At 44.4% G+C, this 12,234-nt stretch overlaps 1 protein-coding gene across 1 annotated transcript; it reads right to left on the minus strand.

Annotated features, from left to right (window-relative positions):
• Positions 1-2,834: 2,834 nt before the first annotated feature.
• On the minus strand, positions 2,835-4,419 carry LOC130554209 (protein FAM43A-like). Its single transcript, XM_057333716.1, has one exon. The coding sequence runs from the start codon at positions 4,291-4,293 to the stop codon at positions 3,280-3,282; it is 1,014 nt and encodes a 337-aa protein (XP_057189699.1). The 5' UTR covers positions 4,294-4,419; the 3' UTR covers positions 2,835-3,279.
• Positions 4,420-12,234: the final 7,815 nt, after the last annotated feature.

Below are 12,234 nucleotides of genomic sequence, written 5' to 3' on the forward strand. Positions count from 1 at the left end.
AAACGTCACCAGCAATTTAAAGCTCATTATCAAGTCACAGGTTTCCACCAGAAAGCAAGTTTGAAAAGTGACGACTGTTGCTAGGGAACACATTTGGTGAACTTGTTTCATCCTTTCACAGAACGTGATTAAGTGATGTTGCTTTGAGAATCCCCAGCGGTCCACTGGTTTGTGCCTAAAGTGTCATGATGTAGAGAACAGGACATCATCATCATCCCCGAACTATTGCGTCTCTTTGAGGGAACAGAGTGTTTGGTGTCATTTTCAAAGGCACTTGGGTGAAAATGTAGAGTTGTGGTGCATGTGTTCATGTGGTGCTGATGGGAATCAACAGGTTCCAGTCTGAAACGTCTTTTAAAAATAAATCATGTTCATTTGTTGTGCTGGTGTAGGCTTAAAACATATGTTAAGAAAAGAGACCCCAAGAAGAGGTTCAAACAAAACAGTATTAAACACAAATAAAAACATATTTTATTTAGAATAACTATTGGCTTATAACATGACAACGCTGGAATGATCCAAGTAGTCATTTAAAAAACATTCTCGAGGCATTTTTAATGTACAATTTAATCAAATGTAATAAAAAAACAAGATTTTCACCTATACTGTTGCGCTTGTGTATATGGTTGAGTGACAATAAAGGGATTTGATTTAATAATGTATATCAAATAAATATAAATAATGTCCTAATATGTATATCATGTGACTATATTGCTAACATCAATAAATACATTTCAGTCATTTATATTTTAGTTGAAAGTGTGAACATTTATAGAAAACCAAAAAAACGATTTCGCCCAAAGATGTAACTATATTTGAAGAGTTTGGCTTCAAAATGAGATAACTTTTGTTATTATGTTATCATGTTTTTATTGTGTTAGTTAGCTGTATTTGTTGAGTTATTATGGCTTAAATCAAAACAAACCGTCTGCAGTTTGATTGATATGAATTGGAATGCACAATAAAAAAACATGATTTTTGTCTTGCCACTATTTTGTAGTATATTTTGAAACATGAAGGTATATTTTTAATTTTCAGCTGTGCTTTAACAGGCACATGTGGCCAAATTGGACGTGTAGCAGGATTAAACCCTGTTAGCAGTGATCGTTTGTCTCTGTTCATCTGTGTCAGTTACTTTTTATGGCCAATGTGCTTTGAATCTATTTTTACAGACAGTTTATTGGCTCATTTACTCGCAGCTTTCTACCTGAATCACTGCTCAGTGATTTGCCCATAATGACAGCCACTTTATCTTCCTGTCACAGCGGCTGACAATCCATCAGATCACGCGTGACGGACAGATCAATCAGCCAGCACATTTCTAATACACGTGCATTCCACATGACAATCAATAGCTCTTGAACGTGCCACAGCTCTCAAAAGAACATGATGTTCAAACGCTTATTGGTTCAAAAGGTTTGATTATTTAGGGTACAATATGATGTGCCAAAATATAAACTATATGCCCTCATAAAAGTGTGGATGAAGGTTTAACTAGAGTTTTGGGTCTACCATAGATAAAGTTATATGGATAACGTTTAAGTTATAAATCGTATTTCCTTACTATGTTTGGCGGAAATGTACTGCAAGTGAAAACCACCATAAAATCCTATTACAAGAAGAATCGATGTTTCTCGCCACTGGGTTCAGTATGTTTTTACAGTATGTGTGATCCAGTCATGAACAAGTAAACATGTTTGCATGGCTTTATGTGTCCGAACACCACAGCTGCACTTGTCATGAGGAAGTTGAAACAAAGCCCCAGACAGACGGGAAATGATGTCCATGGCTCAGAAAAACAAAATTCCTTTTCTGTCCTCGGCTGCTCTGGAAGATGTTTCGCACAAATCAGTTAGTCTGTTCAGCTTTCAGAAACATTGCACTCAATGCAGTGACTAAACAGGCATGTTATTGATTATTGATGACAGTCTGGTGGTCTAGACACGCCGGCGGCCGTAAAGTAAACTGCCTTTAGTAAAGGGTCAGAATTCTTTGTGTAGTGAAGTGTGAAAGTCAAAAGCAATACAGGCATAATCGATACAACGCTTTGCAGCGCTTATTTATAGCTTGAAATATTCCTGGTTTCTGTAAAAAAAAGAGAGACACTCAAATCTTACATTACTGCATGTAAAGTGTCCAACAGTCAAATTTGCCAAAATTCCATAAATGTGTATTACGTCTTTGTTTCACTTTTTCATGGCTCATTGTGCACTCCTAATATATGGAAAAAAATCTGCAGGAATGAAAAAATCCCCAAAACACAAATTAACGTTATAGTTCATTAGTCCTATAGGGAACATGTGACACTGTTTGATTATTGCTGTGCAGAAGAATCATTTAAATAACATGAACAAAACCAGGAATAATGGGTCAAAATCAAACCTGCGCTGTCTACTTAAAAACATTACTGCTGGCTAATGACTTTCATTTTATGAACGCGTTGTACCAATAAAAAATGTGTAATTGTTATTCATTTGTTCTATTATGCACACAGAGAACATGGCACATGGCGTGGTCAGTCCTCTCTTGTGGCTCATGATATTAACTAAGCTGGCATTTCCTCACGTGTAAACTTCATCTGTGTTCATTTGCGTAAGTTTTGCACGTTTTTTTTAAAGTAAATTTTACTTGAAATCTTTTGTAATGTTTTTCACACCTAGTAAATTTGACTTATTTTTTGTGTCAAGTTTTTGCACGCAGTTTTTTTTAGTAAAATTTTTGTGAACAAATAACACAAAAATTAAGTACATCTTACTTGTATTGTTTTTTTTTACAGTGCAGTTTAATCGTAGAGGGGGGTGTACTTTACTGCACAAGACAGTAGAAAAAGAAAAACTGCAATCCACTTTCCTCTTGGTCTGTTTTAGTAAAACTGCCACCACATTTTGCCATAAAACCGAAAATCCGAAAATCATTGAATTTTTCAATTTTAACAAGACTGTTCCATTATTTCATGAAAAAAACATACAAGAATATGTCGCCTTGCTTTCTGTTTATTGACAAATAACACTCGACGACATTTACCACAAAGCTACTGTAAGTAATACAGCATATACACGGAAAAGAGAATATTTACAGATTTGAAACATTTGCATAGCAAAGATATATTTTACAGTGCATTTGAACATTACCTACAAGATCAACACATGCCAAGATCAATCTAATGCTTCACACATTTAACTTAACACTCCAGTCCAGTTCAAGTGCAATGAAGCTCTTTAAAAAACCAGCCAACAGCTACAGTACTGGAATGTAAAAGAAGAGAGAGTTGACGTCTTATCAGCTGTATGTCGTTTCTGGATGGTTATCATCTGTGAACTCATCGGAATCGGTTCCGGAGCTCAACTCAATATTACCGTCAATGGATGATTCACTGCTCGTGCTCTCACCACACAGCAGACGAGTCACCTGCGCGTCAGACTTCAAAGACTTCACATCATTTCCAATGCACAACTCTCCCAGTTCACTGATGATGGCACACAATTCCTCTTTGCTGTCCTCGAAACAGTCGTCGTCTAGAAACTCATCAAACAGCATGGCCCTCTCCTCCTCTCCCTCCCCGACCAGATCCTCAACGATGGAGTGGAGTTTAGGAGCGCTTCGGCTGCGCTCCACCGGAGGTTTGTACACGTTCACCATCTTCCTCTTGGGCACGAGAGGAACTGTTTGCTGTCCTTTGAGGATCTGTTGCTGATGTTTGGCGTCTTCTCTTCGTTTGAGTCTCTGAAACTCGCTCAGAGCCGAGCTGGAGGTCTGGTACAGCAGGAGCGCCATCGCCTTCGCCTTCTCGGGTTTGGAGACGAGGACCGCGTGACATCTCAGCATCACCGCTTTGTGCTTGATCTCGTGTCGGTAAATCCAGGCAAAGATTTTGGGAAGCCTCGGATCGGCCACGCAGTATGTGATTCGGTGAAGTAAATACAGATGTCCTGGTTTTCTGGACTTCACGTCGGAGTGGATCAAGCGCATTCCCTCAGCGCCCATGGTCAGGCGCATTTTAGTGCCGTGTCTGCCCATCTCGCTCTTATTCCAGATCTTCCTGATGGCCACGTCCGTACATCCCTCTCCTTTCGACTGAATGGTGGTCGAATTGCCCAAATATAAGACGGTATAGGTGGGATCGTCTGAGGTGATGCCTAGCTTTTTCCTTCTGGATTTGAAGATGGTCCCGATGCGGGTCAGAGCGCTGTCGGGGTATGATTTGGTAAATGAAGACAGAGCTGAGCCAAGAGAAAACTTTGAGTATTTCTCTTTTTCTATGAGTTCATCTTCATTCGCTTTTAGTTGCAACATTATGACAATAAATGCTGCGCTGTATTGAATCTAAACTTTCAGAGCCTGCCAGAGACACATCTGCTCTACAGCAGAGCGCTGCGGTCACTTATATATCTGTGTGGACTGAACCATTACAGATTATAGCAGGGGTGTCCAAACTTTTTTGTATATGTACTGTTGAAAATCCAATTTGAATATGTTCATTTGACAAAGGTAATTACGTTACATGAACAAGTCATTTTTTGTAGAAGGAGCCAAGATACTATTTAGTGTGTACTGAATAAAATTCATCCACAGCGTGTTGCTAAGAAAGATTATTTTGTTGACTGGACTTAGATACTCTTAGATAACTTAAATATGTTCTTGTTCAAATCTTGCAAAATGATGCAAGCTCAACAAACAGAAAAGCTCCCAGCATGCATTGTGGCATATTTAGTTATCAAATTTTTAAAAAGGATTCCTGTTTTAGTGTTTGCTAACTTTATTCATGCAGTTGTTGTTTAAAATGTAGTTAGTTAGCTGTTATGAATGATGTTTCATGATTGTCATCATGATTGATGTTTGTGTTTCCGGTGTCGAGTACATGATCCTGTGCTCCTCTGAAAGTGATTCAACACAAACTGCTCAAGCAGTTACTGAACCAATGTTTTGGTCCGTCTTCATTGGACTTCTGTTAGAGCTTATGTGTGAAATGTCAGAAAAATAATGTAAGAAAACATCATATTTTGAGTTGGGTGGACTTAAATCCATAGTTGAGTGAACTCACAAAGTTGCTTGTTGTCCAGTTATTTTAAGCTGGTTCAACTGATTTTTCTTTTTTGTAATTAATAAGAAAATTTAGTTGAGATAAACTACTTCATCAAAAGTTGAGTAAGCAAGAAATATCTAGGGAAAATTTGTACAAAGATTTTTTGTTGTTGTGTGGGCTTCAATTATTTTACTGTATAAGAGACCTATTTCATATATACTGTATAACGTCATTTTTTTCATGGGATCAAAGCTGAATGTTCAGTATCATTACTCCAGTCCTCAGTGTGCCGATTTGATGCTCAGTTACTATTGGCACACATTTCAGGATTCTTTCATTAATAAAAAGAAGTAGAAATCTATTTAAAGGTGCAGTTCCCTGTGATGCCAATTTTCTACCTTCAGTTAGTGTGTAATGTTGTTGTTAGAGCATAAACAATATCTGCAAAATGACAAAGATCAAGGTTCAGTGCCAAGCGAGATATTGTCTTTAGTCAGAACATTCAAGGACTACAGAGAACGACTGGAATCAGACTACAGCCCTCTACTTCCCGGGTACACGATGTCATTATTCCGAGTGCTTTTAATAACCTCCGCCCAAGGGATACGCCATAAAAGGGGCGAGGCCTTCCGTAGAGAAGAGGAAGAGCCGCTGGAGTAGTGTTTGGTTCTCAGAGATTGTAATCATTTGACTGAGCTACACGCTAAACTACTTTCACTTTCATCACAGTCCTACAGCTGGTCATAAGAGTTCAGCGACACACATTCTAAGAGAGCCAACGCTCAAATAACAGCTTCATGACTTTACCATCGGCTGTGGAAGCTGTTCTGTGTAACACACTGATATTGTGTGTGTGTGCGCATACCTCTAAAACACTTCTATCAAACGTCCTTTGAAGTCCTGCTTGCAAATGTCTCCTCGTCAATCTGCTTGTCCAATTTAGGTCCAATATAAAAAGGCAAAACTGACGCTTCTCTTCTTCGTCCAGTTTTATGGCCGATCACTCCTTTGGAGTATTACCGCCACCTACTGTATATCTTGGGTGATGAATCTGTATTGTTCTGTTATTGTTGTTTTATTTGGAGACATATTTAATTTCAGATGGCGCTGCGTCTACAGCTCCTCCATCTTCTACACTAGGCTCCTCAAACTCCAGGATGATAAGAAGCATCCCATTCTCAAGCACTATATCCTATATTCTAATCCTGTACTTCTTAAATAGGTTAACAGAGCCCTATATATCCGATAATCACTCAATCCCTTACCTAAAATGGCCATACCACTCACCTGTCTATCTTTAACATTACTAAGCAGATTGTTTCTCTCTTCTTCGTACCTGTTACATTTAAACAATACATGTTCCACTGTTTCTAACACATTACACTCTTCACACCATTTTCATGCTTCCCCATTCTTGCAAGTGTAGAATTTAATCCTGCATGTCCTAATCTAAACCTGGAAATCATTACTTCTTCCTTCCCACATCTCCCATAACATTGCCCTTTTCCTACTTTTTTCCAAAATTATAAAACTATCTCCCTTTACTGCTATTATCCCGCCTTTCCTGCCAAGTACCAATTAACTCCCTTTTAATGACTGTTTTAGCTTCTCTTCTCCCCAAATGTACCTTGACACCAACTCTTTCTGTAATGCCTTCTTTGCTAATTTTTCAGCAGTTTCATTCCCTGCAATCCCTATATGTGCTGGAATCCAACAAAAGTGCACTGTAATCCCCTCTGCTTTTAATCTGTACAATAATGTATATTTTCCACCAATAAATCTTCTCTGTCTGTTTTTGTAGACATTATACTTTTAAGAGCTGACGCAGAGTCTGAGCAAATTACAGTCCTGCTTGGCTTGACCTGTTCAATCCACTGTAACCCTACTATTATAGCGATTCATTCTGAGGAGTACTGACAGTTTATCTTTAATTCTTAAACTTATTCTATATATCTTAAGAATCTATATATAAGATCCTGAATCCATACCCCTATACCAAGTTTTTGACTATGTGGACCTTTAGATCCATCTGTATATACCTGTGTGAACGAGTAACATTTTGTTGCTCAAAAAACACTAATTTCATTACTGTTACTGTGCCCTTCCCCTCTCTCCCTGCCTCTAATAATGTCATTTCAACAAAAGGTTCTGGAAAGTTCCATACTGACACACCATCTAATGGCAAATTGGGACAGAAGTTTTCGTTCTCTAAACCACACTCCTTGACCCATTTTTTTTATATATCCATCCAAAGCTGTTTCCTCCTTTTTTTAATATTCCCAGCCATCCTTTAACACTGTGCGTGTGCGATGCTTGACATCACTTCCCTGCAAATGAACCCAGTACATCATCGCTAGCTTCTTCCTTCTCAAATCTAATGGCATCTCCCCCATTTCAACTCTGATGGCATCTAGAGCAATTTTTCCTTCTTCCTCTATTACCGGAATTTGTTTGCTACTAACTCCATCATTCTCCACATTCATATCAGTCTCTCTTCCAATTGTATTACAAAACTCTTGCCATATACCTTTCTTTTTGCATTCTTAACTACCCTTCTTGCAATTGCCTTTTTCCTTTGATATTCCACAACTGTGTCTTGGGTTATTGCCCTTCTTAACGCTCGGGATGCTTTATTCCTTTCTTTAACTGCCACTGTACACTCTTCTGACCACCATGGTACACTTTTCATTTTCTTTCCATTACTGCTTATTAAAGGTATATTCTTCTTTGCCGCAACTATAATTCCTTCTACTATTCTATTATAATTTCCCTCTATACTTCCTTCCAGTTTCATATTATTAAATATTTCAATACACATCATATGAAATTCTTTTCCAATTTGCCTTTCTAAATCCCCATCTGACACATTGACTCATATTTTGCTTTTGCACTTCATTTTGAACTTTACATGTTACTGGCCAATGATCACTACCCATATCATCTTCATGCACCATCCACGTACACTTACTAGCTAATATTCCTGACACTATTGTGAGATCTATGCAAGATGTGCTACCTCTTACTATATCCATTCTTGTCGACTTCCCTTCATTCAAACATACTAATGAGTGCTCTTCCATGAATTCTTCTATTATCTCCCCACTTTTATCATCATTTTTGCTACCCCATAGTCCCTTATGCGCATTAAAGTCCCCACACATTATAACTTTCCCCGATGTCTCACCCATCACTTCTTTCAAAACATTATTACTTAATTCTTTACAAGGATTATAAAAGTTAACAATTCTTATATCTTCATTTATACCCATTGTTTCTATAGTTATGTATTCTACATGTAGCAGGATGTGGATGTTTGTTTATAGATACTTCACGAGCCCTGTAAGTGACCGGCTGGTTACTAATGATTGTAATCAGCGTGGTGATAAAAGTATAACGTCTCGGTTACGTTTGTAACCTCGGTTCCCTGATGGAGGGAATGAGACGTTGTGTCGAACCGACAGATGGGGTTCGTCCTTGAGAACCAATCGCTTCCGACTTCTCTAGAAAAGGCCAATGAAAATTGGCGAATGAAATTTGCATGCCGGACTCCGCCCCCGGATATCCGGGTATAAAAGGGAGACGGCGTGCCTCATTCATTCACCTTAGTTCTGAGGAGCCTGAGACCTCTCACGACTGCTGCAGAGGACAGCACGTGTTGTGGCAAGAGGACACAACGTCTCGTTCCCTCCATCAGGGAACCGAGGTTACAAACGTAACCGAGACGTTCCCTTTCTGTCGGTCTCTCGACGTTGTGTCGAACCGACAGAAGGGGTTCCAATGGAAAACGCCATAACACTGTGCCCTGTCACAATCTCAACGAAGCGACGGTGACTGGCCTGGGCGTGTCAGCCGTGACCGCTACCGCGAAATTGTAACCTACCAGTGGGTAGGTAGGGGGTCCCAGAGCTTTCTTGAAAGGTGGGAAGGCCCCTACCTTCGGCCTCACAGGCGGCGGCCTTGTTTCTCTAACAGCGAGAAGCCGCCCGGAACCGTAAGGCCACTGGGTAAGCGCTACTTCCTCAAGTGGGGGATGCGCTACAGAGACCACTTCCTACCGCAGGGAGGAGAATAGTGGAGATACCAACATGGTCTCACCGATGGGGGAGAACTCATGGGAAGAAAGTGCGGCTGAAGAGAAAACCGCGAGGTGGAGGTCCACCTGGGGAGGTCATGGGTTACCAAGGTGGGAACCAGCATGAGGATACATCAGACGGAACCGCCCTACTGGGGGGTTGCAACGTCTGGTAGCACTAGGTCCGGTTAGAGCTATGTTGCGAATAACTCCGGAGATACCCGGCCTAAGGGGCAGGGCTGCTCTGCCCAGCCCGCCCCCAGGAGGTGCTTGCTAGTGATGGATGGAGTGCCTGTTCTTCACCCAGTGGGGGAAGAAGGGAGGCTAGTAGTACGCTGACCCCCTTAGGAGAAAGGGGGGAAGGTACTGTCATAGGCGTACACCCTACCGGCCGCCGGTCTTGCCTGATGCCTGCAAGACTCGAGCCGATACCGGTTTTACGCGGAGGCTGTAGGACCTCGCGAAGGTGATGGGTGTAGCCCAACCCGCAGCTCTGCAGATGTCTGCCAGAGAGGCGCCTCGAGCCAGTGCCCACGAGGAGGCTGTACTCCGTGTGGAGAGAGCTCTCACCCAGTGGGCGTAGGCGATCTTAGGACAGGTACGCCATCGACGACGCCCATGATCCAGTGCGTCAATCTCTGTTTGAGACAGCCCTCCCTGCTGATCTCCAAAACAGACAAAGAGCTGCTCAGAGCTTCTGTGGCTCTGCGTGCGGTCCAAGCAGAGGCGCAATGCGCGTACTGGACACAACACGGATGAGGTTGGGTCTTCCTCCCCGGTGGGGAGCGCCTGTAAGTTCACCACCTGGTGTCTCGGGGGAGTGGTGGGAACTTTGGGCACGTAGCCGGGCCGGGGTCTCAGGATAGCGTGAGAATAACCGGGCCCGAGTTCTAGGCAATCTGTGGACACGGAGAATGCTTGTAGGTCCGCTACCCTCTTGAGCGTCCTCCCGAGAGCCGTCTTCATCGTGAAGTGAGAAAGAGCGGCATCTCCGAGGGGCTCCAGGACCGCATCAAGGTCGTAAGAGGGTACGGAGCGCGGGTGATGTCCTTCCCGCGCCCCTAGGAACCAAATGATCAGGTTGTGCTGTCCTAGAGACTACCAGCAACTGGGTCGTGATGAGCGGCAACAGCGGCTACATACACGTTCAGTGTGGAAGGGGAGAGATTATTCTCGAGTCTCTGGAAGGACCGCAACCACTTGACCAATCAACTCCGCGGGTCTTCTCTCGAGAAGAGCACCAGGATGAGAAGAGGCACCACTAGGCGTATCGTCACCTAGTGGCCAGGGCCCTAGCCTGAGTAGTGGTCTAAACCGCCGCAGGGGTTAGGCCACTCAGGATCTTCTCGCTCCGTCCAGGGGCCAGACATGGAGGTTCCAGAGGTCTAGCCCGTTATGCGATAACGTGCCCTTCCCCTGGGAAGGCAGGTCCTTCGTCAGGGGAATCGGCCAGGGGGGAGCTGTCGTCAAGAGCATTAGCTCCGAGAACCAAGTCCGGTTGGGCCAGTATGGCGCAACTAGTACACTTGATGCTCCTCTTCCCTGACCTTGCACAGGGTCTGTGCAGTGAGGCTCACTGGGGGAAGACGTACTTCCGCTTGTCCCACGGCCAGCTGTGCGCTAGAGCCTCCGTGCCGTGGCAGGGAGTACCTTAGCGGCAATGGGTGGTGTCCAGGGAGGCGAAGGGGTCTACCTGAGCCCGCCCTGACTGTCCCAAATGAGCTGGCTACGCGGGGGTGGAGTCGCCACTCTCCGCGAGGCGTAACTGACAAGAGAGCACATCGGCTGTCTGGTTCAGGTCACCTGGGATATGTGTGGCCCTGCGGACTCCACAGGAGGAGGCGTCGGGCGAGTCGTGTTAGCTGCCATAAGCGAACGCCACACTGGCGGTAAAAAACGCTACGGCAGTTGTGCAGTCCGACCGGACCAGCACGTGCTCGTTCTGCACAAGAGGTTGTAACCCCTTCAGTGCGGGTAGCACATCCAACAACTCTAGGCAATTGAATGCCTGCGCAGGCGGGGGCCCGTCCATCGCCCTGACACTGCGTGCCCGTTGCACACGGCACCCCAACCCTGCAGGGAGGCGTCTGCCTGACGCATCTCGCCTGCCCGAGAGGGACCCCCGTCCGTAAAAAAAGGTCAATGAGACCAAGGGGTTAGGGTGCGTCGGCAGAAAAGCGTAATCACCATCCGCCTGCTGCAGGTGTGCCACGCTCTCCAGGGAACTCGACTCCGTAGCCAGTGTTGGAGCGGTCTCATGTGCATCAACCTGAGGGGTATCACCACCGTCGAGGATGCCATGTACCCAGGAGCCTCCTCCCGCTGACTGCTTGAAAAATTCCAGGCAGTACAACACTGACTGAGCGCAACCGCGCTGAAATGGAGACAGAGTTGAGTTCCATACCAAAAAAGAGTATGCTCTGCACAGAGGAGAGCTTGCTCCCTTTCGGTTGACCTGTGGTCCCAATCGATCTAGGTGCCGGAGCACTAGGTCCCTGTGTGTACATAACAGGTCTCACGAGTGAGTCAAATGAGCCAGTCGTCGAGATAGTTTAGTACCCGCACACCTCTCTCCCTGAGGGGAGTGAGGGCGGCTTCCACGATCTTCGTAAAGACCGTGGGGACAGGGACAGACCGAAGGGGAGGACTCTGTACTAATATGCCTGACCCTCGAAAGCGAACCGTAGGAACGGGTGATGACGAGGGAGAAGAGACATGAGAGTAAGCGTCCTTCAGGTCGATTGCCATGAATCCATCTTGACATCTGACAGATGCCAGGATGCGCTTCTGCGTAAGCATCCTGAACGGCAGCTTGAGTAGGTGCCTGTTAAGGGTACGCAGATCTAGCGACCCCCGCTCTTTTGGGGACGATGAAGTACGGGCTGTGAAACCTGTTGAACATCTCGGCTAGAGGGACGAGCACGATCGCTTCCTCACCAGAGGGGTGGCGACCTCGGCCCGAAGCACGGGGCATCCTTGCCTCTGCTGAGGTTAAGAGGATGCCCCGAAACTTAGGCGGGCATCCGGGGAGTGGATCGCGTAGCCGAGACGGACCGTATTCCGTAGTCACCGTGACGGTTTGGGAAGCTCAGACAGGCTCCTAGGGACCGACAGGGAGGCTAGGGGTACGATCTGCTTC

The sequence above is a fragment of the Triplophysa rosa genome, linkage group LG5 (assembly GCF_024868665.1).
Source record: "Triplophysa rosa linkage group LG5, Trosa_1v2, whole genome shotgun sequence".
Classification (NCBI taxonomy): domain Eukaryota; kingdom Metazoa; phylum Chordata; class Actinopteri; order Cypriniformes; family Nemacheilidae; genus Triplophysa; species Triplophysa rosa.

Coding starts and splice junctions, on each gene's coding strand:
- LOC130554209 (XM_057333716.1), bottom strand. CDS start 4,293: ATGTTGCAACTAAAAGCGAATGAAGATGAACTCATAGAAAAAGAGAAA.